The sequence below is a fragment of the Peromyscus leucopus genome, chromosome 1 (genome assembly GCF_004664715.2).
Source record: "Peromyscus leucopus breed LL Stock chromosome 1, UCI_PerLeu_2.1, whole genome shotgun sequence".
Taxonomy (NCBI): domain Eukaryota; kingdom Metazoa; phylum Chordata; class Mammalia; order Rodentia; family Cricetidae; genus Peromyscus; species Peromyscus leucopus.
In genome coordinates, this window is record NC_051063.1 from 44,241,586 (window position 1) to 44,267,729 (window position 26,144).

The 26,144-nt window shown below is 42.2% G+C and overlaps 1 protein-coding gene across 10 annotated transcripts in view; it reads right to left on the bottom strand.

The window, feature by feature from the left end:
- The window catches only part of Cpeb3 (cytoplasmic polyadenylation element binding protein 3), a 189,721-nt gene that overhangs the window by 96,230 nt on the left and 67,347 nt on the right, over positions 1-26,144 (bottom strand). For 7 of the 10 annotated variants that reach the window (XM_037206527.1, XM_028882885.2, XM_028882882.2 and 4 more), the window contains exons 3-4: positions 15,537-15,696; positions 3,427-3,483 (exon numbers count right to left, since the gene is read on the bottom strand). In XM_037206527.1, the coding sequence (XP_037062422.1) occupies positions 3,427-3,483; positions 15,537-15,696 (217 nt within the window). The remainder of the gene's footprint in view (positions 1-3,426; positions 3,484-15,536; positions 15,697-26,144) is intronic. The other 3 variants (XM_028882888.2, XM_037206534.1, XM_037206531.1) reach the window with 1 other exon arrangement.

Sequence of the window (26,144 nt, forward strand, 5' to 3'; positions counted from 1 at the left end):
AGGAACTCTGGGATGACAGATGACAGGAAAACGAAAGACAGAAACACCTATGTGCTGCTGGGCACGGGGCACGCGTCTGCAAGGCCAGCGAGAGTTACAAGTGGGGCAAGTGAGTCTGAGGCTGGCCTGAGCTAGTCAGACTGTCCCAAAGAAACTGGGGGGGGGGTAGGAAGAGAAGAGATTATAGAGCTGTGTATGGTGGCACATGGGTCAAATCCCAGCAAATGGGAAGTGGAAGTGGGAGAATCTCAACTTCTAAGCCCAACCTGGTCTCTATATAAATACTACACACACAAACATGTCTGCACACATTACATACATGTGACTAGATGAGCTGGGCTCCATGTGTCAAAGTGTGCAAATCTCACATGTAATACAACCAACAGAGAATGAGACCATGTCAAGATGAGATGATTTTGAAAGAGAACTGACTATAAGCAGAGCAAATGCCAAGCTCTGGTTGTTTTTTTTTTAATGGTTTATTTTGAGGAGCCAAATGGATTTGTCAACCCTGGGAAAACCCAGAGAAGCACGTAAGACTAATCTAGTCTTGTCTGCCATCACATTCAACTATCTATATAGCTTGTCAACATGTGACATAGATATCAGCAAAATGGCCTTCTGACCTCCACACCTACACCGTGGCATATATACACTTACCCCCCCATACACATTATTCACCACAATTAAAAACATTTCTGAATATTACCTAATCAGCCTCCTTTCTCTAAGAGATGCAATTGATGCTAAAAGGGAGATTTAAGCAAGCCACATGTACAGTGTGCAAATCTCATAAATGAAATCTCTTATTTTATAAACCAAACATAATCAAAACCTTTTGAAGAGAAAATGTCTTTTAGTTTCATTTTCTACACAGAAACCAACAAATTACATCCTCTCCCTCTTCCAGAGGACAATTCACATCATGTCAAATTAGGTCATTTCCAGATACACAGCAACTGCTTCAGGCAGACAATACAATACTACCACACTGTTCCTTCACGGTCAGCTCTAACTCCCATCAGCTAACGATGTCTCCTCATAGTTACTAACGAAGCTCAGCTAAGCACGTTATCAGTTCTCTCTCTCTCTCTCTCTCTCTCTCTCTCTCTCTCTCTCTCTCTCTCTCTCTCTCACACACACACACACACACACACACACACACACACACACACAAACAAACACAAATGTAGCATACTCTTGATGTCCAGTGTCCTTTCTCTCTGAAATAGGAAATGAGAGGTGCACACTTTGGAATTTGCATTGTCAAACAGGACACATGCATAGCACGGATCAGGGCTTGTGTCACCAAGCAGAGCCAGTGATTCCCACATGCTTAGGGTTAAGTGCTGCATGTCAGATCCAAGGAAATGTGTATATATTTTAGAGAATCTAAAATCTGTCTTAAATTCTAATGGTAGTTTAAAACCCTTACTCAAGAAGAAAGTGGATTAACATACACAGCCCTACATTTACTCAGTATGTCCCCCATGTGGACCAGGAATTGGCCTGCACCGTGAGAGGATAAGAGGTCACAAATTGGTATCACTCGACAGAGGAAAAAAACTGCAATTCTGAGAGTCAACAGCTTGTCCGGCCTCCTAATGACAAACAGTTTCTGTGTAGGTTCTTGTGAAGTTGTTTGGTCTGTACACGTTGGAGAGACAAGCTGACCCTGGGCAGACACTGACCCTGGGCACACTTCCAGGGTTTTTGTTTTTTGAGACAAGGTGTGGAGATCACACTGATCTCTGCTCTAAGTTCTCCATACTGTGCCTCGCCCTGGACGATTTTCATTTTATACGCAGCACTGGGCTCCATTTTGAGTGCTAACACAGAAGCAGGGTGATTCTGCACCTCTCTGTATACACAGATACCACATCTGTCCAGCACTGAACAGGAGACAGACTGACAAACAGCTTACTCCACCCATAAACTGATAAAGAAGATTAGGAACGCATGAGCACACTGACATATTAAAACTGAACCAGAGGAACCAGGCCCAAGAATTTATGGACCATACCAGAACAAAGAGTGAAACTCCTTCACCTAGATTCCACAAAGAGGAGGACACCTAACAGTGTGGTGACAACAGCCACACAGGCCTGTCACCTGACCATCCAGCTGTGCACCAAGGGACCCACAGGCTGAGAACTCCTGGCTGTCCTAGGGCTTCATTCCAGCTATAACTCCAACGGTGGTGTAATACACTACAACTGCAGCCCCTCCCCGTCCATCAGTTGTCCACTGCCTCCTATCTTACGCCTCCATGGGCTCACACCTCACCTCTGCAGGCCGGCTCAACCTGGAGACCTTGTGGCTTCGCTCTGAATGCCTCTAGCACTTCAACTGGGTCCTTCCTATTGTCTCTAACTACTGCAAGGACAGCTTCTATCTGTACCTGCTCTCTGCCTCTGCCTGCAGGAGGGACCAGTGTGACTCCTGAACTCTGCTGTAGCCTCTCCAACCCTTTTCTAACCTACAAACATATATGTTTATATAAATAGTTACTGTGCTGTGTGTAATGAGCCACATGAAAAATTCAGGCATAGTGCTTATAGCACAGTCTCAAATAGCCTAAACTGCCTCAAGCCCTCTCCATAGTGAGTGTGACCTTGAACTCCTGATCCTCCTCCACCATTACATCCCAAGTGCTGGGATTATAGGTGTGTGTCACCACTCCTGACTCTCCAAAGCATTGAGCAACTCAGCAACATTCTGGGTAATCATTCTTTTTTTTGTGGCTCTAGAATGTAATTCCATAATTATTCTGACAAAACCACTTCTGACTAGCAAAGCTGCTAACATCATAATATACAAATTTTATCAATGGAAGAGCCCTGAATATCCATCTTGAAACATCTATGTACTGTTTACAAATTCCTTCACATTTCTGCCCTTCTCTCTCTCTCTCTCTCTCTCTCTCTCTCTCTCTCTCTCTCTCTCTCTCTCTCCCCCCCCCCCCATACTATACCTCCTTCTTTCATTATTTCACCCTAATGGTATAGAGCAGGAGCTGGGAACATTTCCTGTTACTAATTTAAAACTTATTTACAAACACAGGCAGGTAGGCCAGAGTTAGTTCACAGGGTTGCATTCTGCCAATGCTGGCTTGGAGCAGTGAGTTTTCAAGCTTTTGTTTACTCAGAATCACCTAAATGACTGCTAATGCACAAATTTCTAGAATCCATCTTCAAAGTTTCTCATTCCATGGGTAGGGCTGTAGAAGACCCTGAGATTTTGTGTTTTTAGTAGTTCCCAAGTAATGCTGATGCTGCTGGTACAGAAATCCCACTGAGAACCGCTTGTATCGAACAGTAGTCTACTACCCCCAATGAAACATGAAACAGTGAAAATCTAATTAAGCAAAAAGTACATTGCAAACCTGACTGATATTTTTATAAAGTATTTCATAGGAAGACTTACTGTTCAGTGCCATAATGTTATCTGTTCCTGGATGATGGAAATTTATTCCCATGCGTCCTGGAAAATAAAGTAATTTTATCTTAAGCACACACATACAAACAAAAAAAACGTTGTTCAATATAATTATTTCAAATACACTACAAAATATACACATAACAAAACATTACAGATTACTCTATAGCAATGCTATCAAGGCCAAAGCATTTACAACAATTTTAAATCAATTCATAAAACACAGACATGAAAAGCCTTAAAACAAGCCAGTCTCAACACAAAATACAACCAAACAAAAAGAAGCTTCCGTTATAATCTGAAATTTGTACATCTCCCATATTAAATTTAAACAAGTCCATTTCCTTGGTAAGCATTTTATTTAAACAATCATGTATTTATGCCCTTCAAAGTAAGGCATAAAAAAGAAATTTAGAGAAGTTTATAGAGAATAAAAAGATAGTTTCATAATGGCTCAAAAAATGCAACATAATTACCAGAGTAGCAAAATGAAGAAAGGTGATAAATTTTATGCAAATACAGCAAGGGAAAGAAAGACTGGTGTAAAAATGTAAGCGCTCCTAAGTTGTCCTGCACCCCCTCCTTTCCTTCTGGGGTTGGTTTGTATGGTGAGTTGCTGTGTTCCTCCTCATCTAGATAGCGCTCACCATATACACAGGCTGGTCTCTAGCTCACAGAGATCTGCCTGTCTTTGTCTCCCTCAAGAACAGGGATTAAAGCATGCACTACCTTGCCTGTCCCCACCACTAACTACTCTTAGGACCTGTGATAAATGTGACTTTCCAGAGTTTCATCTTTATGAATAATATGGGAATTGAAACTTCTGCCCACATTGGTTGGCTTCCTATTTTTATATACTTCTGAGGTTAAGAATCATTTTTACATTTTTAATGGGCTGGAAAACCAAACAAAAGCAAAGAGGCAACAGAGCCCTGTGTCTTGTAAACCCTAAAATATTTATTCTGTAGTCCTTCACAAAGTGTGAACCCTTGATCTGTAAGATCAGAGATAGAATCAGATGTTTCAACCAATGGCCCATTAGGATAAAGAGTGAAAGGTGTGTACATGGCAGGGGAGGGGGTGGCGATGGGGAGATGGATAGAGTGAGATTCAGAAGTACAGAGGGAAAGACGCAGGGGTATAGAATGAAAGATGCCGATGGCTGCTGCTCTTTTCATTATTAGAGAAGATACATGTACCAAAAAAATTAAAATTAAACCCAAAGAGTCTTGTATAGGAGGAAAATGTACTATGAAAGATTTCTTGACCAATTTCTTCAATAAAATAGTTATCAAAATCAGGTGTGGTGGCTCACCCCTGTAATCCCAGAACTTGGGAGACAAGAGGAATGTTGGGAATTCAGGACCAGTCTATAGTTACAGAGTAATACCATGTTTCAAAAAACAAACACACAAAAAGATATAGAAACTAAGATGTAATATCTATATATTTGACTTTGTAAACTTTTCATACAGAGTTACTTTGAGAGTTATCATAAAACCCACAGGAAAAAAATGTTATTTTTTTTTGTTTGTTTTTTTGCTTTGTTTTTCGAGACAGTGTTTCTCTGTGTAGGTAGCCCTGACTGTCCTGGAACTCGCTTTGTAAACCATGCTGGCCTTGAACTCACTGAGATCCACCTGCCTCTACCTCCCAAGCGCTGGGATTAAAGGCGTGCACCACCACTGCTGGGCTGAAAAATGTTAATTTTAAGACAAGTGTTTTATCACTGAGATATTCCTACGGTCAATGTATTTTATAGCCACTGCTTAAACAAACATCAATTACATTTGGGGAAGAATAGTATAGAGAAAGCTGGAGATAAAGGTTTCTGATTTTTTTTCCTATAACAGCTACAGCTGTTATAATGTAATTGTAAAAGGCCCAGTTTTCATTTGGTATTAAACTCTATTTTTGGGAACTGGAGGCAAACAACACTGCTAAGCTCAAGACCACAGAAAAACAAAATAACTTAATTAAAGAAACCAAAGTCCTCACTCAACTTTATACCACTTGTTGTGTGTGTGTGTGTGTGTGATGAGAAAAATCAATGAAACTGTCAAATAATAAAGGAAATATTCTTAAATATATGATTTCTGTAGAAAAACTATTTTCTTTTTTTTTTTTTTTTTTTTTTTTTTTTTCAGCAGGTTTTCTGTGTAGCTTTGTGCTTTCTGGACTCACTTGGTAGCCAGGCTGCTCGAATACAGAGATCCGCCTGCTCTGCTCCGAGTGCTGTGATTAAGGCGTGCGCACTAACGCCCGGCTGAAAAACTATTTTCATATTAGCTATAAACTAATTACTAGGAGTTTTAAAAGTATCCCATTGTTGAAAGCCATATTTAACATAACTATACTCATCCCACATGCTTACTATGCTTTTCTAATTCCTTGGTCTCTTTAGAGTCTCTGAAAGTTAAAGTCTATACCATATGCAATGCTGTCTCCTACCAACACCTATATGAAAAACTATTTCACAAAAATTTGTCACCAGAACAAGATTTGACTCAGTAAGAATTTACATTCTGGCCGGGCAGTGGTGGTGTGCACGCCTTTAATCTCAGCAGAGGCAGGCGGATGTCTGTGAGTTCCAGGCCAACCTGGGCTACAGAGTAGTTCCAGGAAAGGTGCAAAGCTACACAGAGAAACCCTGTCTTGGAAAAAAAAAAAAAGAAAAGAAAGAAAAAATTTACATTCTGGTTTCATTTAATTAAATCAATGTTCTTTACACCCAAAACTAATATCCGTGAACACTAAAAATAATATCCTCTGATTCATCTTCATCATATTCTAGGGCATCAACCACACTAGCTAGTTGCCAGAAAGTCTACATAAAATCCCATCAAGACTTCAAACTCACTGTCCACTGGAACTTAAGGAAAACAGAATCTCTTTAGTTAGATGCTGGCACATATCTATAGCCCACACAGAAGAGGCAGGGGCAAAAGAATCACAATTTCAAAGTCAGCCTGAGCTGCACAGTAAAATCATCTCAAAAACCAAACAATAATATCTTGAAAAAGTCAGAGACAGTGGTGTACAGGCAATCTCTGTGAATTCTAGGCCAGTCAGCACTATATAGTGAGATCTTGTTTAAACAAAACATGAAAAGCAGGACCTCTTCAATGTTTGATCAATGAATATTCAAAGGACAGTATGGATCCTTAAAAGGGACAGATGATCCTTAATATTATAACAATAAAGGAAGGTTGTCAAGGACATTGAGTGACCCCAAATTTAGTTGCTCTTCATTAACTTCAATTCCTGTATAATAGAGAATTACCTACTTTACTGACATTGCACCAAATAAAGTTTCTATGTTTCTGGAATGTTGCCCTTTTTAGTCTCAGAGCTTGATCAGCTACATGGCATTTTGAGTTTCTTGAAGAGCTAGAACGTTTCACCTTGATGAACTTGAGAGGTAGTGGCTGCTTCTTAGTTATCATCCTCTACCTCACTGGTTACTTGCAACTCTGTCTTAAGGAGCAGAGCAGGAGGCACTGCTGGGTCTGATGGGGAGGACTGCTGGGTCTGATGGGGGAGGACTGCTGGGGTCTGATGGGGGAGGACTGCTGGGTCTGATGGGGGAGGACTGCTGGGTCTGATGGGGGAGGACTGCTGGGTCTGATGGGGGAGGACTGCTGGTCTGATGGGGGGACTGCTGGGTCTGATGGGGGAGGACTGCTGGGTCTGATGGGGGAGGACTGCTGGGTCTGATGGGGGAGGACTGCTGGGTCTGATGGGGGAGGACTGCTGGGTCTGATGGGGGAGGCACAGCTGCTTGGAAAAAAAAAAGGAGTAGTTTTTACCTTTTCTTGTCTTCTCCCTAATTTTTTTTCAATGGATCTTTGGATAAAAAGTAACATAAATCTTGAAAGGAACTCTGTCAATACTGGATCCCTAGAATCTATAACCTGAATATAATTTAGATTTCCTACTAAATATAATGCTTTTGGTAAAGTTAAATATGACTTTTTAGTTTATCTCTCCAAAAAGTAGTTTAGCATATAAATGCAATCTATTTTCATTGAATAAAAATTAGAATATATGGAAAAAATAAGATCACTAAAGTCTACCACAGTCAGTTTTTATTTATACTTTTCACTGTAGAAAACATGAAGCTTTCTTTCCTAAGACTGTGATCATCTTATAATTCTTCTTAGTGTACTGTGCATCTAAACTTTAACACCTATTACAGGATTTTGGAAGAGAAAGAGTGTAGTGGCAGAGAAACCTCGATGCTAAATTCAGAAGAGGCCATTTCTTTTCGCTTCCTTTTGTCCCACAAATGCTGCTGTTGAATCAGCTGTGAAAACAGGACTGAGCGTGTGACATCTGGTGATTTTGTTACTGCAGTCTGGTGCTGCCAGTGTGACATCTGTCACCTGTCCATGAGTCTGCTATTTTTAAAGTGTTCTTGCCGCTAGCTATCATTCAAGCATAGTGTAAAATATAAGGTTTCAGAAGCTGGAAGGCATCCGTCGTCGTCTTACTAAATTAAACGATGCTGTGGAAATCTGAGACTGCCCCACTTTGCTCATATCACAGGACATAACCGACAGGACTTAGGAGAGGATGGAGACAGAGGGCAGAGAATTGAGTTATGTTTGTTTAGAATGGAAAAAAACATTACATCTTCATAGACTCAATTGATTCATATTTTAAAATCTACAATTATTCCAATTTCAGAGCCAAAGAAAACCCATACTTTTGTGTCCAAATAAAAACTGGATTTTTTATTAATTCATAATTAGTATGAAAGCCAGTTCTTCAGCACATTAACACATCTTTCTTTAATCACACACTTTACTCTAAAAAAAAGTCAAGTACTTAAGCAGCTTCAAAGAAAATGTAGTGCTTTGTTTAAGAAAAAAGTCTTCTAAATTTTACCTATTTTTTCTAAAAAGTTAGAGATACACTCCCAGAGAAACAGTGAAGTCGGGTGTGGTGGATATGCCTATAATACCAGGTCTCAAAGGCTGAGGCAGGTGAATCTTGAATTTAAGACCTGCTTAGCTCCACAGTAAGACCCTGTCTCAAAACAGAAAGGGGGGGGGCAGATCTTGAGGCTGAGCAAATAAACTCTCCACCAAGCCCAATGACCCAAATTCAGTGCCTGGGACATGGTAGAAAAAGAAAACAGATTCCTACAAGTGGTACTATAGGACTCTCTCTCCCCCCCACTCCCTCTCCCTCTCTCTCCCTCTCCCCCTTCTCCCTCTGTCTCTCCCCTCCTCTCCCTCTCCCCCTCTCAACCTCTCTCTCCCTCCCTCTCCCCTCCCTCTCCCTCTCCCCCTCTCTCTCTCCTCTCCCTCCCTCTCTCTCCCTCTCTCTCTCTCTCCCTCTCTCTCTCTCTCTCCCCCTCTCTCCTCTCTCCCCCCTCCTCCCCCGTCCCCTCTCCCCTCCCCCTCCCCAGGGAGGGACAGGCTGTACTGTGGGCTCCAGTCACACCCTTCCTAGCAGCTGGGGCCACAGGCATGCTTGCCATCACATCACAACTGCCATCAATTCTTAAATCCTTTGCACTTGTTTTCTTGGTTAAAGCTGCAGCTCAACTGAATTAGAATTACAGAAGTTAGTACCCAGGTGTAATCTTCCTTTTATAACTGTTAGGTGATGAAAATGGTCATATCTTGAGCGAGGCAGTGGTGGCGCACGCCTTTAATCCCAGCACTTGGGAGGCAGAGGCAGGGGGATCATTGAGTTTGAGGCCAACCTGGGCTACAGTGAGAGCTCGAGGACAGCCAGGGCTGTTACACAGAGAAACCCTGTGTCGAAAAAAACAAAAACAAAACGTATTTTAAATCGGGCAAAGTAGCCGAGTGGTGGTGGTGGTGGTGGTGGTGGTGGTGGTGGTGCAGCACACCTTTAATCCCAGCACTCGGGAGACAGAGCCAGGCGGATCTCGGTGAGTTCAAGGCCAGCCTGGTCTCCAAAGCGAGTTCCAGGAAAGGCACAAAGCTACACAGAGAAACCCTTGGGGGATGGGAATCGGGCAAAGTAACAGAACAAGGCTACCTTTAGTCACAACTGCAAAGGGAAGGTGAGACAAGGAGATCTCCTAAGTGCAGGGGTTCAGGGCTAGCCTGGGTGACCAAGTAAGCCTCCAAGAGAGGAGGAGGTTGGAAATACACAGACAAGAACAATCACTTCTTGGTGATTCAGTCTGTCTCCAGCAGTTGATAAGGTCCTTTTGTCCTTCCCTTTAGGTGTTGGGAATCAAACTGGGACACACGTGCAGCTAAGACTCGGCTAACTTTGTAAAGGACAAACCGACATAGGTCGAAAGAAGTTGACACTGAAATAAAACTGAGCAATGATTCAAGCTACAGAATAGACAGCATATTTTCTTCTGGAGGATCAAGTCAAAAGAAAATGTAATGAACATACATGTCTTTTAAAAAAACAAGGGAACCTAAAAATTCCCCAAAGGGAACCAATTTTGTGTAAGTCTGTCATATTACATTTAAATATGATGAATAGAGAAAAGTGTCTCTGTAACAGCAAAGGGGTGGCATTCATATCTTCCAAGTTCTGTCAACTTAAATGTGCTGAAGCACTATTACCAGAAAATGAGCTATTTTTTCCTCAGACTTTTTCAGTATACCTCTGAAATGCAGGCCCTTCAATCTGAGTTCTCAACCAACACCTGCTCTTTTCATTTTTCAAATCTCAGTTCCATGACTGACAAAGGAAGAGAAAATCCAAATACACAGAACCAGTTCATCAGTCACTATGGGCAGTCCGCAGACTAGGACTCTGGTGTGAAGTGAGGATGCAGGGATGAAGGAACCCCTTGCTGCTGTATGTGCTTCCTCAGCCAGAGGATGGGAGCTCGCTTTCTAGCGATCAGCTACTTTGTCCAAAGCATATAGCTGCTATTTCCTTGTTTATTCTAGTAGGAAAGGTCATTGGCCAATCAAGCCTAATGACTACAGGTTTTCAAGTCCGAAGACAGTCTCATACAGAGAGAGTACAGTGATGAATCTTTTTTCCTTTCTCTCCTCTTATTTCTAACACTAGAAATCTCTTTCCCTACAGTTAGGAGGAGGGTTGGATTTGAGGAGAGATCAGATCCTTCCACCAACCACTCCTATCTCTGCTAATCCAAAGACTTCTGTGTTTAAAAACAAAGTATCAATATTCATAAATTTATATTTGTCTCAAAACCCTCCTGTCTCATCAGTATGAGGGGTCTCTCAACCAAAAAAGATATACAAGGTGTAAGACACAAAGACCTTATTTGCGCTCTGTCACAGTCCCACTGAACCAGCCGGTGACTGCAACAGAAGGTACTTTTTTCCCTTCCTTTTCCTGCAGGATTCAAACAAGAGGCTTCCGCACAAGGGCTCGACCATCGAGCTGTACACACTTGCATCCCACAGAAGGCACTCCTTGTGATTCATCATCTAGACGGAGCCAGCATGAGCACAAACACAACAAAAAACCTCTCAGGTCTGATTAACTGAAACGGAAGTCTTTTTTCCCTAAATTTCCTGCTCTCACACTAGCCCTTTCTTTTTCTTGAATTAAAAGAATACTTGAGAGTCGGGCGTTGGTGGCGCACGCCTTTAATCCCAGCACTCAGGAGGCAGAGCCAGGCGGATCTCTGTGAGTTCGAGGCCAGCCTTGGCTACCAAGTGAGCTCCAGGAAAGGCGCAAAGCTACACAGAGAAACCCTGTCTCAAAAAACCAAAAAAAAAAAAAAAAGAATACTTGAATAAAATTATTCACTAAATATTTCTTAAACAATAGATACTGATATCTTCTATACGACTACCACTGTGAATATGCACCATGTCCATTTTAAGTATATCATGAAGTTATTTACATCATATTTGAATGCTTGGTGGAACTATTTTGGAAAAGATTAGGAGGTAGCCTTGTTGGAGAAGGTTTGTCACTAGGGCTGGGCTTTTTGAGATTTCAAATGCCCACACTAGGTCCAGTCTCTCTGTCTTTTCTCTCTCGTCTCTCTCCTCCTCCCTCTCCCCTCCCCTCCCCTCCTCCCCCCTCTCTCTCTCCCCCACTGCCCTCCCCCAGATACCTCCAACTTGAGATTTATGTGTTCAGCTGCTGCTCCAGTTCCATGCCTGCCTGCCATGGTGGTCATGGACTCACCCTCTGAAACTGCAAGCAAGCCTCCAACTAAATACTTTCTTTTGTAAGTTGCCTTGGTCATGGTGTCTCTTCACAGCAACAGAATACTAAGACAGCTATGTTATTCAGATAGACAGTTTTAGAAAGTAATTTAGGGCAGTTTTCTTTCTCCTACACATGGCTTTTGAAAATGATGATTTATCCTTCAATAATCACTACTTATCTATGGAAAATAAAAAACTGTGACAATTTGCAGCCAACACTGACCTGTAGTCTGGTCAAGGAATAAATCTGTACTGTTATGGCTTAGTTTATTACAGGGGTCAAGGAATAAGCCACGCTCACCTCCACAGAAAATCACATGCAGTATCTGCACAGTTCCTGGTGCCAGGGATCTCATCTTCCCACCTATTTTATAAGGTGTTTTATCTTAATTACAAGGTTTTAAAGAAGCTCATGTATTCAGTTCAATAGCCAACTAGGGGCGGATAAAGAACTCAAATCTAGTTTGGACTGACTACAAAGTTATAAAGGTTGTGTTTTGAAATTTCATCTCCTACATAGAAAATGTAGGATGTCTGGGAGGCTCTTAATAAAGACAACTGAATAACTTGGCTATTTCTAGGTATTGAGCCTACAGTAGGCTTTCTAACTTTCTTTTTTGACCCACTACATATTATTTGAAAATTTCTTTTTTTATAGTAAGCAAGAATGTGGGATTTTTCCTAAAGAAAACTGAGTTCTAAGAATAACACCAGTGCAAATAAGCACCCCCAAATCCAACTCTGTAATGAGTTTTGAGACATACACATACCCTACCCCACCCCACAAACAGTGTCCCACATTCAAGAGGAAAAAGATCAAGATCAAGGGTCTAAGGAGGATACTTAGGAAGGAAAGAAAAGGTGGAACCGGGCAAAGCACTTCCCAGCACATAGTAGGTGCCCTAATGTTTCATCTAGCCCCTAACGTTCAACCTACCCTGATGCTTCTATCTTTGGACCCATAGACCATCACTATGAATGTGCCTTAAGCAAAAGCTACATGAAGAAAAACTTACAGCAGCATTACCTGGGATAGAAAAAACCTGGAAAGTCTAAATTTATGTTCTAACAATAAATTATAAATCAGAGAGAAATATTGGTATTTATTATTATAGAAAATAAAAACTAAAGACTACACCATCATAATGTTTCTTATGCTTTAAGTTACTTATATGTATATGCATGTTCATGTGTGTAGACATGTATGCATGTGGAGATCCGACAGAGGACAATCTCTGCTGTTGTTCCTCAGATACCGTCCACATGTTTTTGGTGAGGTTGTGGTTTTGTTTGTTTTTGACATGGGGTCTCTCATGGCCTGGAACTCATCAAGCAGGCTAGACATGCTGGCCAATTGAGTCTGCCTGTCTCTCCCCAGCACTGGGATTGTGAGCACATGCTAGCATACCCAGCTCTTTTAACTGGGTTCAGAGATTGAGCTCAGGCCATCATGGTGCAAGACAAGTACTCAGACTGAGCTATCTCCCCAGCCTGAAGACTGAGCTATCCCTCCAGCCTGAAGACTCAGCTATCCCTCTCTTCAGCCCGAAGACTGAGCTATCTTTCCAGCCTGAAGACTTAACTATCCCTCCAGCCCAACTTTTTAGCCACCTTTTATTCTGACAATTTTCTTTACTTTTAAAGCTAAAAGTATCTTACACATTTTCTTTTCTCCTCTTCCTTCTTTGTTCTTGTTCTTGTTTTTTTTTTTTTTTTGAGACAAGTCTCCCTATACAGCTCTGTGTGGCCAGGTACTTGTTATGTATAAGCTCAGGCTGGCCTTGTGCTTGTATCACCTTCCTGCCTCTGCTTCCCAAGTGCTGAGATTATGATGTGCACCACCATGCCCAGTGTCAAAATATTTTCTTAAAGGTGCAAGTGATGTCACTGACCACAGGGACATAGTGATGTCACTGACCTCAGGGAAGCAGTCTGTTTATAGGAAGTCATGCAGTTCAGTATGACAAATTGGGAAGGTGAAACCATATTCAGACTATAAAAAAGTACATACTAAAGGTCTCCCAACTCAGTAGGCCATAATACATGTATGGTGAAGCAGTCTTTGACCTCATATTTGCTAGTAAAGAAAAGTCTGCAGAGATAGTGGGGCCCGCAGCTGAAAAAGGACACTACAAATGGGAAAGATCTTTACATTACAGGGAGGTTACCCTCTCTCCCTGTGCCAGTGTTCTACTTCATGTGGCAAACAGCTTCTGCTTTACCAGTATGCATAAAATTCTAAGCAAAAAAATCAATGTAGAGACCATAATCTAAAATCCTTTCCTAATTTTTTACTGAAAGAATACAGTGGTGTGCCCCTATAATCCTAGCACTCACAAGGATGGGGCAGGAGGATTGTCTTGAGTTCCATGGTCATCCTGAGAAAAATAATGTGTTCTAGGACAGCCTGAACTATACAGTAAGAAACCTGCCTCAAGTCGGGCGGTGGTGGCGCACGCCTTTAATCCCAGCACTCGGAAGGCAGAGGCAGGCGGATCTCTGTGAGTTCGAGGCCAGCCTGGACTACCAAGTGAGTTCAGGAAAGCGCAAAGCTACACAAGAGAAACCCTGTCTCGAAAAAAAAAAAAAAAAAAAAAAAAGAAAAAAGAAACCTGCCTCAAAAAAAGAAAGAAGAAAGAGCGAGCAAGCAGAGAATCCAGACCAAGATACAGGAGGTATACACAGAAGGTTAAATGGTCGAATGATCAAGAGAGGCGACCATGGGAGAGGAAAATGACAAATGTAACCTCAAAACAGTCTAAAAACAAAACAATCTGTGAATATCGGTGTTTTTTTTTTTTTACATCGTTCACACCTCTAAGTATAACATGCTTCAAATTACCATGGACCTAATCTTTAACTGAAGAAAGATGTGGTAAGTGACTAAATATAACAGCAAATTTTTTTTTCTTCCTTCTTTTGCTGAAGGCCTTAAAATCTAGTTTTTCTCCAGACCCTTTATTTTCTCTGTTGCCTACTGTTACTACTCTTCCTCACTGGAAAATAAGAAAAGCAAGCAGGAAAATGATGAGTGTGACAAGAAAATGGTGCAAAGGATTCTGGGGAGGAAACAAATGTCAGAGGTTCAGTTGGTCACATTCTAGATAAGGGCCTAGTGAACGCCAGAGAGAAAAAAGTCCTCACAATTTCAGAAGATGTGGAGTTCCCTCAAGATGGCCATCCCTGTGGCAAACTGTTCAGTTTTTAATTAAAGTCCTAACCCAAAATGGAGTGGATATTTCCACACCAGCAACTTGCATTACAGTTGAATAATCTATAAAAAGAACCATCTCTAATTAAGAGTTTACATGGGCTCTATAAGTCCTACTATTGTCGATTTTGCAATACGTTACCTCATACTGAACTCAAAACATGCATGCCCTCTAAGATACCTTCCGTGTACTTTAGCCCACACTGTGCAAAGGCCCACTGGCTGCACATCGGCTGCACAGCAATGCTCCTACACACGAAGGTGTTAGACTCCAGCACCACGGGACCGTATCTACGAAGGAGCTGTGCTGCGATGCTCCTATACTAGAAAGGTGTTAAATGCTAACACAATGCTAACCATATCTATGAAGCTTTCTGAAGGGGTTTTGAAGACTAATTTACTTTGTTGAGGTACACCTGGACTTAAATGAATTCTACAGATTCAGCGAAGGATTCCAAATGTACAAAGCCCAGAAAATTTGGCTTCTAGTTTCATGCTATAACCATGACCTCAGCTACCCAATATAGACTTCTTCCAGAGAAACAGATTAAGGTTACCAACTATGATTACTGTAGGTAGCTGAACCCAGGTTAAAAAACAAAATCAACTTTAAATACATTCCACAATGCTTTACAGAAGCAAAACAAACAAACAAACACAACACAACAAAAAAATCACAATTATTAAAAAGCTGATTTTTGCTTAAAACACCAAGCAAGAATGGACATATGAATATTCCTAACCTGCAAAATGATTCCTCCACATTATATCAGCGAAACTCATTGGTGGGCCACTGGGAGGGTAGTGTTTACCTTTCAGAGGCTCATGATCAGTCCTTATCATATCCATTAAGGAGTTCTCCAAGGAGTGCAAGTTAAAAGTGTCATAGGGCCTACTCCGGTCCTAAAAATAAAAACACAGAACAAGACAATATATAAAATGACTTCATAAAATTAACATTTGTTCTGCTTCCTGCTGTAGACTGGTAATATGAATGAAAGTTACAAACAATTCTAAACACACATTCACTTTTTACTAAGAAAATGACAGCGCCAATACTTTCAATAGAAGTATCTATAATAAAGTGCATCCTTTTCCTGATAGTCTAAAATATAAACGTCCCATTTCTTCAGACTAACTTTCTCTCAAATGCAATGGGTCAAATTCATTAGTTTGCCTTCTACCATCCATTCCCTGTCTTCCAGTGAACATAGATTGCCCACATTCCTAGAGAACAACAGAGAACTTAGTGTAAAATCAGAATCACTTTTCTGAAAACACAGAAGGTTATTGTAGGAAGAGGCTGAGGCAACAGGATCAGCAGTTCACCTGTGGAGCGAGTTCCAGGCCTGTTTGAACTATACACATAGGCACTGTCTCAAAATACAAAAAGTCAAAGCATGACTATGATTTCAATGTAACTGTAATAAATCACTTTAATATTTATGACCAGGAAATTCCATACATGGAAATTTTTTTTTGTTTTTTGTTTTTTTTTTAATGTGGAGAGAGAAAGATAAGCTTAAGACGCATGTTGTCCTCTGACCTCCACATGCATTCTGGGGCATGCACACATGCACATACACCACATACACACACACACACACACACACACACACACACACAATAAGAAAATGCAACAAAATAAAAATTTTTTATAAGACAGTGTTTCTCTGTGTAGCCTTGGTTGTCCTGGAACTCAATCTGTAGATCAGACTGGTCTCAGACTCAGAGATCTGCCTCCCAAGTGCTAGGATTAAAGGAGTGTACCACACCACCCGGCTGGCAACTTTTTAAAGTAAGAAATAAAAATTCATCATGAAGAGGAGATTAAATGACATTAATAAGAACAGTCAGTTTAGGATAACTGACAGAGTGTGGCAGGGCTTGCCTATTATTCTAGCAGTTAGGAGGCTGCCATAGGAGGCTAGCTTGGGTTACACAGCAAGACCCGGACCGTCCTCCATTTCCCCTAAAAGAAAAGGTTGTCTGATGGCATTCAAGAATCTTTCTGGCCAGGGCAGTCTGTTGTTTTTATTTTTCCATTTAAACTTTAATGCAGTCTTTCAAGGTGGGTAAAAAACCTACCTATTATATGCATTAGGAAAGTGAGTTTAGTAGGTAGAACCCAGATCTACACTCAAAACCAATACCCTAAGGAGTATAAAATTCTGTCCAAAGAAGTTGACCCAGTACACACAGGATAGTAAACAATGACTTCTATGGAAGCATAATATTGCATGCAACCACTGATGAAATAACCTTGATGGCATGGTGGTAATGAGTTCCTGTCAGGAGAGGATATAAGAGTTTAGGTGATTACCTATCAGAAAAATTAGTGAAGGTATTTAGAAGAGTGTCTGATGGATCTAAATTGAAATGATCCCCAAATCAGTCAAACTATCAAAATCATGTGTCATTTGAGTTGAAATACAAGTTCCTGTGTTGGCAGAGAGTTAGCCTTGCAGGCATGAGGTCTTGAGCTCTCCCCAACCTACATGAAAGTACAGGCTGTGGTAGCACATGCTGGGGACACAGAAACAGGAGGATCCCTGGGGATCACTGGCCAGCCAAGGCTGTCCTGCTCAGAGAAGAACAGAGAAGAACTCCTGAGGACCAACATCCAAAGTTAAACTAGATTCTACACTAGTGTGCTTCCTCTTCCTCTCTCCTGGACTCCAGTTCAAACATGTGGTCAGTGGGGAAAAAGCCCCAGTGCTTTGGCGATGGTGGCAATGGTAAAGTATGTGTCCCACAAGCTGGAAAACTTTAGTTGAGTTCCATCACTCATCTAGAAAACCCAGCACAGTATACCTAAAACCCCAGTACTGAGAAGGCTGACACAGGCAGATGGGACTCACCAGCCAGTTGGTTTGAGAATCTGTTTCAAAAATTAAGGTGGAGACTGATAGACAAGGACACCTAACATCAACTCTGGCCTCTACGAGAATGCACATGTGCACACACACACACACAAGAACACACAAGAGCTACCTGTATGGTGTCTACTACACAGAATGTCTTCTTCAATGCCACACCCCAGTACTGCAACATAGATTTAAACATCTAGAAGTTCATGGATACAAACCAAGCAGGGTTCATTAATGCTCAACAGATGAAAACATGACATGTGAAAGGCGGAACAGAATTTGCACATGCTTCTTAACTGAACAAAACTGCAATCATTACGATACTTGTTTTCTCATAAAATCAATTTTATTCATGCCTCATCACTTTATATTTGTGGCATAGATTTCATCCTTTTGATTTTACTATACAGCTGTGCTGTGGGGAGGTCCCTGGCTTCCTCTGGTCTCAAGCCCAGAAGCAGTCTCAATTCTTATGTTCTCCAGGAGAAGAATTTAGTCCAGACACAGGAGTAGATCACACAGTCAGCAGGAGTTTAGCCAGAGCCGGCGAGAAACACAAATCCATTTGAGGCCGAGGGGACCAGGCAAGCAGCCATGCTGATCCTCGCAGGCTGGAGCCAGCGTTTCCCTTCTCCCTGTGGTTTCTTCCCATGTGCCTCCCCCAGGGGCAGCCCTAGGAAAGGGGCATGCTTCCCTCAGAAGCCCATTTTACCTAGAATTCAGACCGTTATAACTGAAAAGTTTACTAGGAGCCAGGAGGTGGTGGTGCACACCAGCACTTGGGAGGCAGAAAGGCAGGCTGATCTCTGAGTTTGAGGCCAGCCTGGTCTACAGAGTGAGTTCCAAGGCAGTCAGGGTTACACAGAGAAACCCTGTCCTTTTAAAAGAAAGAAAGAGAGAAAGGAAGGAAGGGAGGAAGAAAGGGAGGAAGGAGAAGGAAGGGAGGGAGGGAGGGAGGGAGGGAAGGAAGAAAGGAGGAAGGAAGGATGGGAGGAGGGCGGCACCAGCACCCTGCTCGTGCCCCACTGACAGGAGTCATGAGGGCACTTTGATCTGATCTAGCGAGCAAGGGCCACTATCATCCACTGTCCCTTCCACATCTGTTTCTGGGGTCCTGGGCTTAGCATATCTGGAGCTGACCAGTGCCATTCATTATCTTTGCATCCTGTTTCAGGGCCTTGGGCTGCCCCACCCACTGTTCTTTATGTCCTATCTTTAGGACCTGCTGGTCAGGCCCTTCTGCCTGTATGTAGTAAACAGTTCTAGAATAACTAAATCATTAACTAGGAAGCCAGTCAGGGAGAAAAAAAAAAAAAAAAAAAAAAAAACAGAAAAGAAAAAAAACCTGAAAACTTTGCAGAATGTTCAGGGAAAAAAACTACAGCTCACGAGTCACATAAGTTACAAATAATAATATAGACTAGAGTCCAGGCCAGCTTCAGCTGTGAGTGTGAGACCCTGTCAAAAAAGGGCAGAGGTGGTGAGGAGGGGTGGCGTCAAGATGGCCCAGCAGATATTAGTGTCTGTTGGGTGACCCTGAAGTCCTCAGCAGACCCCTGAGGACCCCTGGAGAGAACCAACTTTTTTTTTTTTTTTCAAGACAGGGTTTCTCTGTGTAGCTTGCGCCTTTCCTGGGACTCACTTGGTAGCCCAGTCTGGCCTCGAACTCACAGAGATCCGCCTGGCTCTGCCTCCCGAGTGCTGGGATTAAAGGCGTGCACCACCACCGCCCGGCATGAGAACCAACTTTTAAAAATTGTCTTCTGACCTCCACATGAGCACTCAACAATACACAAACTAATAAACAACCCAATAAGCAAATAGCAACTTACTCTTGAAGTTCCCCACCACCACCAAGTTTTATTTCCTCACAAAGGAGGAAAGGAAAACAGTTTTCTGTTCACCTCCAACATGCAGCACCCCAGAAAAATGAGAACACCTGTAAGCAACACAGCTCATTGTTGAAGTTCCCTAATAATGACCACAGATAATCAGATGTTCGTATCCAACAGTGGTTCATGTCCATACTGCATGAGGCTCAACCTCTTTCCCCTGCCTGACCTAATATTAATAAATTTATCAAATATTTAAAATTATCTCACTACTCAAGGAAGGGAGGAAGGTAAAAGCAAGGTGCATCTGTAATGGTAGCACTCTTGGGAGGCTGAGGCAGGAGGATGGAGGATGTGAGGGCAGCCTGGGTTGCACAATGAGACTCTTGTTGGAAGAAACAAAGTCTCTAGGAGATATGTTTTGTCCCCTCTGGTTAGTGAAAGTCCTGGACAGATGGAGTCAGTAGTGAAAGGTTACCAGGGTCCAAATTCAACCAAATCCATGTGACCTCCTCCTCCCCCTCCCTCTTTTTAAAACACCTCCACACCCTCTCTAACCTAACCCAGACAATCCAGAGAGCCTCTTCCACCTCTGCCACACAAGCCACCTGACTCATGTGCCCCTGGTCAATGACCTCATTCAAGTGACAAGGAATTAACCTCTTAAGAGCCTTGATCACTCTCCAGACCATCCACGGCCCCGCCTCTCAGTCTTCCTGGCTTTTTTATACTTGGGTGTTTTCTTTCGCAGAAACACAAAGTAGAGGACTTCAAGAGCCAACAGTATCTGGGAACCAAATGATGAAATAACCATGGCAGGTCAGCAGGATGGCCCAGTGGATAATGGAGCTTTAGGCTAAGGCCAAAGACCTGAGTTTGATCCCCAAGACACACATGAGGAAAGGAAAGAAGCCAACTCCTTCAAGTTCTCTGGCCTCCACAGGCTGGCTCCCCCTCCATCTCAAACACACACACACACACACACACACACACACACACACACACACTAACTAGAAATAAAATAACAAAATAACCATGGTACCTTGTAATATGCTAGGCACTGACTGAGTGTCTTCAGTTCTCTGCCACCCTCAGGAGCTTATATAACTGTTCAAAGTCACGTTGCAAACCTACCAGACAGATGTATAATTGGCAAAGATTTTTTTCCCCATTTAGTAGGCTGTCTCCTTGCTTGAATGATGATGTCCTTTGCCATACAAAAGCCTTTTAGTCGCACAAGGTCCCATTTATTAGCTGTTTAATGTCTGTGTAATTGGGGTCCTGTTCAGAAAGTCCTTTTCCATTCCTTCCTATCCCCTGCTTTCTCTTCTATCAGGTTCAGGGTATCTGGTCTGAGATTGAGATCCTCCATCCATTCGGAGTTGTGTTTTATCTGGTGATAGACATACATCTATTTTCATCCTTATACGTGAAGCTATCCAGTTTGACCAGCACCAATTGTTGAAGAAGCTGTTTCCTCCAGTGTGCCTTTTAGGCTTCTTTATCCAAAATCAAGTGTTCATGTGTGTTTGGACTTATGTCTGGGTCTTTAATTCTATCTCACTGATCAATGTTGTCTGTTTGTATGCCAATACCATACTATCTTTTTGGTTTGCTTGTTTTCGAGACAGAGGCCTCACTATGTAGACATTTGGCTTCTGTTCAGTCTTTGCTGTTACCCCAGTCTGTTAGGTTGATTTCTAGTCTCAAGGCACTCTGAGTTTCAGGGTTCAGACTCACATTGGTCCCTGATCAGCATGGCAGGTAGGCTAGCAAAGTCCCGTTGGAACTCTGGTTTCATAAACTCTGAGCTGTCCCAGCTTGGCACAATAGGAGAGGTGCGTGACAGGAAAGCCCACAGGAGAGGGGACTGACTCGGAGTGGGGGCATGAGGGTCTCTGAGGTAGGGATTGGGGTCCAGGGCCCTGTGGTCCGGGCCCAGGGCCCAGAGGTTGCTTGACTGGCTGGAAGTTGGGGGAGGCAGGGAGCTGGCTCTGAAAATCCAGCCTGGAGGTCTTAGTAAAGACCCAGGAGCCTGGCGTTGGATTTCCCCGAGTCTCTCCAAGACTAGGATCGCAGGGCTACACGGCACCTTGGCCTATCTTTTTAAAGTGGATATTTGCTGTATGGCTTAATTGATGGATTTATTCGTGGCAAACACACACACAGAGCACAACAAAAAGTAGCAAAGTCTCTATCTAGTCCTACCTTCTCTTTCAGATCACTATAAATATTTGGGACGTATTTTCGAAAACGTTTACAAAGTTGGCCCTTCCAAGTAGGCACAGATTTGGTGTCTGTAGACTGGAAAACATTGTATAACTACTTGAACAAAGGGCAGCTGTACTGTAACACATGCAGACTTTTTACTACCCCATTTTTTCAATACTACAACAGCTATTTACATGGTGGCCACTGTAGTAACCCAGAGCTGATTCCAAGTTCCCAGCTCCTACAAGTTGTTCTCTGACCTCCATGACACCCCCCAACACTAAGGAAATAAAAACATTTTAAGAAATTAACATTTCAATAAGATATGTACAGGTTGTATACCAATGCACCATTTTATGAATGTAGATTTTGGTTATGTGCTCAGGGGGCCCTGAAACCAATCCACTACCACCCGGCTAAAAATTGTATTTCTATCACTCTGTTCTATATTACTTTCCTCTAAACATGAAAATTTGCATATCATGTAGTTTGCCTTCTTTGACCAATACTGTGCTTCTGAGACAGCTCCCTTTTAATAGGTTATAGTCTCCCTTTCCCTCCTCCATCCAGTCATAAAAAAACACATCTTTCCCACAAAGGAACCATGCCATCACTTCAGTGTACAATCTATGAAATCATTTCTGACTTGGGGATTTCATTCTTTGTCACTGATTTTCTCAGCATGTCCATTTGGTCTTTTTTTTTTTTTAATGATTCATTTTTATTTCATGTGCATTGGTGTTTTGCCTGCATGTATGTCTATATAAAGGCCCCTGGAACTGGAGTTACAGGCAGTTGTGAGCTGCCATGTGGGTGCTGGGATTTGAACCCAAGTCCTCTGGAAGAGCAGCCAGTGCTCTTAACCACTGAGCCATCTCTCCAGCTCCTGTCCAGGTCCTTTAACTTCATCTTTTCTCTGCTTGCTCTACTTGGGCACAATTGTCCCTCAACCCATGGTTTCTATTAATAACATCACTAATACGAAAACAAAGATTTGTGGACTTTCTCAGCCCTGAGTAAAGACCAGAGGCAGTAAATACATAAGAACACAGCATAAAGTGACTTCCAGCACAGAGGTAATCAAGAATACAAGGAACAGATAAACATGTAGTGCTGGCTACTACAGGACCAGCAGACAATTACATAAGTACTAACAAACTTTCTACGCAGGAATTTGTGCTTCTAAACCAAACACTGCTATCATGTTATAGCCTGTCAGAAAAAGGGGGCTCTTTATTGATCTGCAGTTTAAATGACAAGCAACCTGGCCCACGGTACCCAAAAGTGAAACCTCTTATAAATAAAGGGAGCTCTGACCTTGTAAGGAAAGAGGAAAAAAGCTTTACCAAATACAGAGTTTCTTTTCTTCTTAAGCATGTAGTCCCCAGTCAATAACCTGTTTTAACCATCCCCAATAAGACTGTTATATCTGTAGCTAGAAAAGGTGAACCCGGCAAGCAACTGTTCTTTCTCTCTAACCTAATTTTCTTATAAACTTGACATTTTTTTTCCTTCCTTTTTTTTTTTTCTTTTTTGAAATTTCTCTGTGCAGCCCTGGCTGAAACTCTCTCTGCAGACCAGGCAGCCTAGCCTCTAACTCAGAGATCCTCCTGCCTCAAAGGCATTCACCACCACACCCAGTTTGAATATCCTTTAAAACTTTTTTTTTTTTTTTTTGGTTTTTTCGAGACAGGGTTTCTTTGTGTAGCTTTGGAGTCTGTCCTGGAACTCACTCTGTAGCCCAGGCTGACCTTGAACTCACAGAGATCCACCTGCCTCTGCCTCCCGAGTGCTGGGATTAAAGGAGTGTGCCACCACCACCGACCCTTTAAAACATTTTTGTTTGTTTTTAAAAGGTCTTCAGTACAACAATTCTAAATACTATCTTGTTCTTCTTGAAGATGAGTAATTCCAATTATCTTAACCTTTTTACCGCACTTTATTTTTTTCCCCTGTGCTAATAACAAACCAAGATAACTTGAGTTTGAGATGGGTTTTAAAACGTCAAGGAGGCTGGGGATTAGTGTGCCTGCATAGCACCACAAAGCCCCAGGCTTGATCCCCAGCACTGCATAAATGGGAGTGTTCCAACCTGCCCATAATTCCAACACTTGGGAAGTAGAGACAGAATCAGGGATTCAAGGTCACCGTCAGCTATATATGGAGCTCCAGGCCAGCCTGGGCAGAAGTTCTTGTTTCAAAAACAATTTACAAAACAAACAAAACACAAGGTAGCAGCCTCTCCGATTTGAGCATGCTCAGTTACATGAACAGGACTCAACTCCGGCATATCTCTGCCTACTCCCTCTGGTCTTAATTTCTCTTCACAGCTCTTATCATTGGCTTTAGCACAGCAGGTAGGAAAAGAGGCTCTGTTTATCAGCTTTAGGGAAACTGGCTCTTTGAATCCCTTGTTCACCTGAAATGACTGCATACTGAGGCCAGATTCTGCAGGGAACATCTAGAGGGGTCAAATGTACGAAGAAACACAAACAGCTGCAATCGCTGACTGGAGTCAGCAGTTCACAGTAAAGGAGTGCATACACTTTGTCATGTGACTACAAGAACATGGGGTACGGCCCAAGGACTCAATGACACAGTAGTGCTCTGCATGTATGAGGCCCTTGGTTCAATTTCTAACACTACAAAACAGACAGAAAGGGAAAGGGGAAGCAAGAGAAGGAGGAAGGGAGAAAAGAAAAAGCCAGGCACGGGGACACATGCTTGTAATCTCAGCACTTGAGAGGCTGAGACAGCAGGGCCATCACAAGGTCAAGCACAGTGAGTTCCATACCAATCAAGGCAGGAAGAGGAAAGTGTGACTGATTACATTTGGTAGTGTGCTAAAAAGCAGAAATCAAACCTGAGGAGGACACAGAAAAGGTCACCAGGGACTATAATATAAAACAGGCTTTAAGGGGCTTCACATATTAAATCTGTCTCTTTTCCTGGTTCATTTTGTGTATTGACTTTTGAAAGTGATTAGCTGATGACATTCCAAATCACTGGTTGTTAACAAGCAGACTATTATCCCAAGCAGCTCATTAACAATGCGAGGGGAAGCTTGGTCCTGACTATCAAGGCCTATATTATGACATTAGGCAAAAGTATATGAAGCTCTTTATATCCTTCTGTTGTAGGATATTTGTACACTTGTGAAGATGTATTGCTGTGATTGGTGTAATAAAAAGCTGAATGGCAAGGAACTAGGCAGGAGAGATAGGAGGGACTTCCAGGTAGAGAGAGGAAGAGGAGAGAATGGAGGTGTACAGGAGATGCCATTGAGACTCAGAACCAGCTGGACACACAGGATGGGAGTTAAAAGCCATGTGGTACAAAACAGACTAATAAAAACGTTTAATTTATGAGAGCTAGTGAGACAAGCCTAAGCTAAAGTCCAGCTTTCGTAATTAATAATAAGTCTCCATGTCATTATTTGTGAGCTGGCAGCCCAAAGAAAACTGACGACATTCTTCCTTTTTACTAATGATGTCAAAGCATCTACAACATGGACCAAAATCCTGGTGCACACAGCATGTTCTACCTGATCTGTTTTAGGTTGTCCTTGCCATCTCGCACTGCTGGCCTCCAGCAATCCTTCCACCTAGACTCCTTGACTGGAGCAGCAGGTGCACCCACCCCTCCATCTCTTTAGATAGGATCTCACTATGCAGCCATGTCTGGTCTGGACCAAGCAGTCCTAGAACTCACAGAGGTCCACCTTCCTCTGTCTCCACACCTGGCGTAGCTTCTGCTTTCCTTACTTTCCACCTTCAATAAACGTTTAAGTCCCATGGAAGTGAAGGCATACTGTACTTCCTTCTCTGAAACTTAGCAAGGCACAGCACATGGTAAATATTTAATAATTACTTGCTGTTTCTAACTTTTCACTCTGGCGATTTTATTTTGCAAGATTTTTCATTTTTTAAAAAAAAAGAAGCACACACACACACACACACACAAGAACACTTACTAGAAGAGCTAAAAAGAAGAAGAAGACACTCTTGACATGCCGTGTTGTGATGTGACGAGGCTGTGCTGGAGAGCCAGGCTCCTATAAGCTGCTGGTGGGTGCAAAGCGGCACAGGCACTGTGGAGGAGCAGTCGGGCAGTTTCTTCCACACACTTAGCAATACGACCGACAGTCCACTCCCGGCTGCCCAACATCAATTATAGCATACGTCCACACAAACATTTGTACAGACTCTTACAACAACTTTATAAAGCTTTTCTAAAAATCAGAAACTACCTAAATGTTTATCAACTGGAGAACAAACTGAGATATACTTGTAACTGCATGTTACTCACCAATAAAAACAAATGAAGTACTTAATACCTGCCGTGCTATGGATGACCCTTGAAAATACTGTGTGTGAAAGAAACCAATCTCAAAGAATCATGCCACACAATCTCATTATATGAGATGATCAGAATAGGA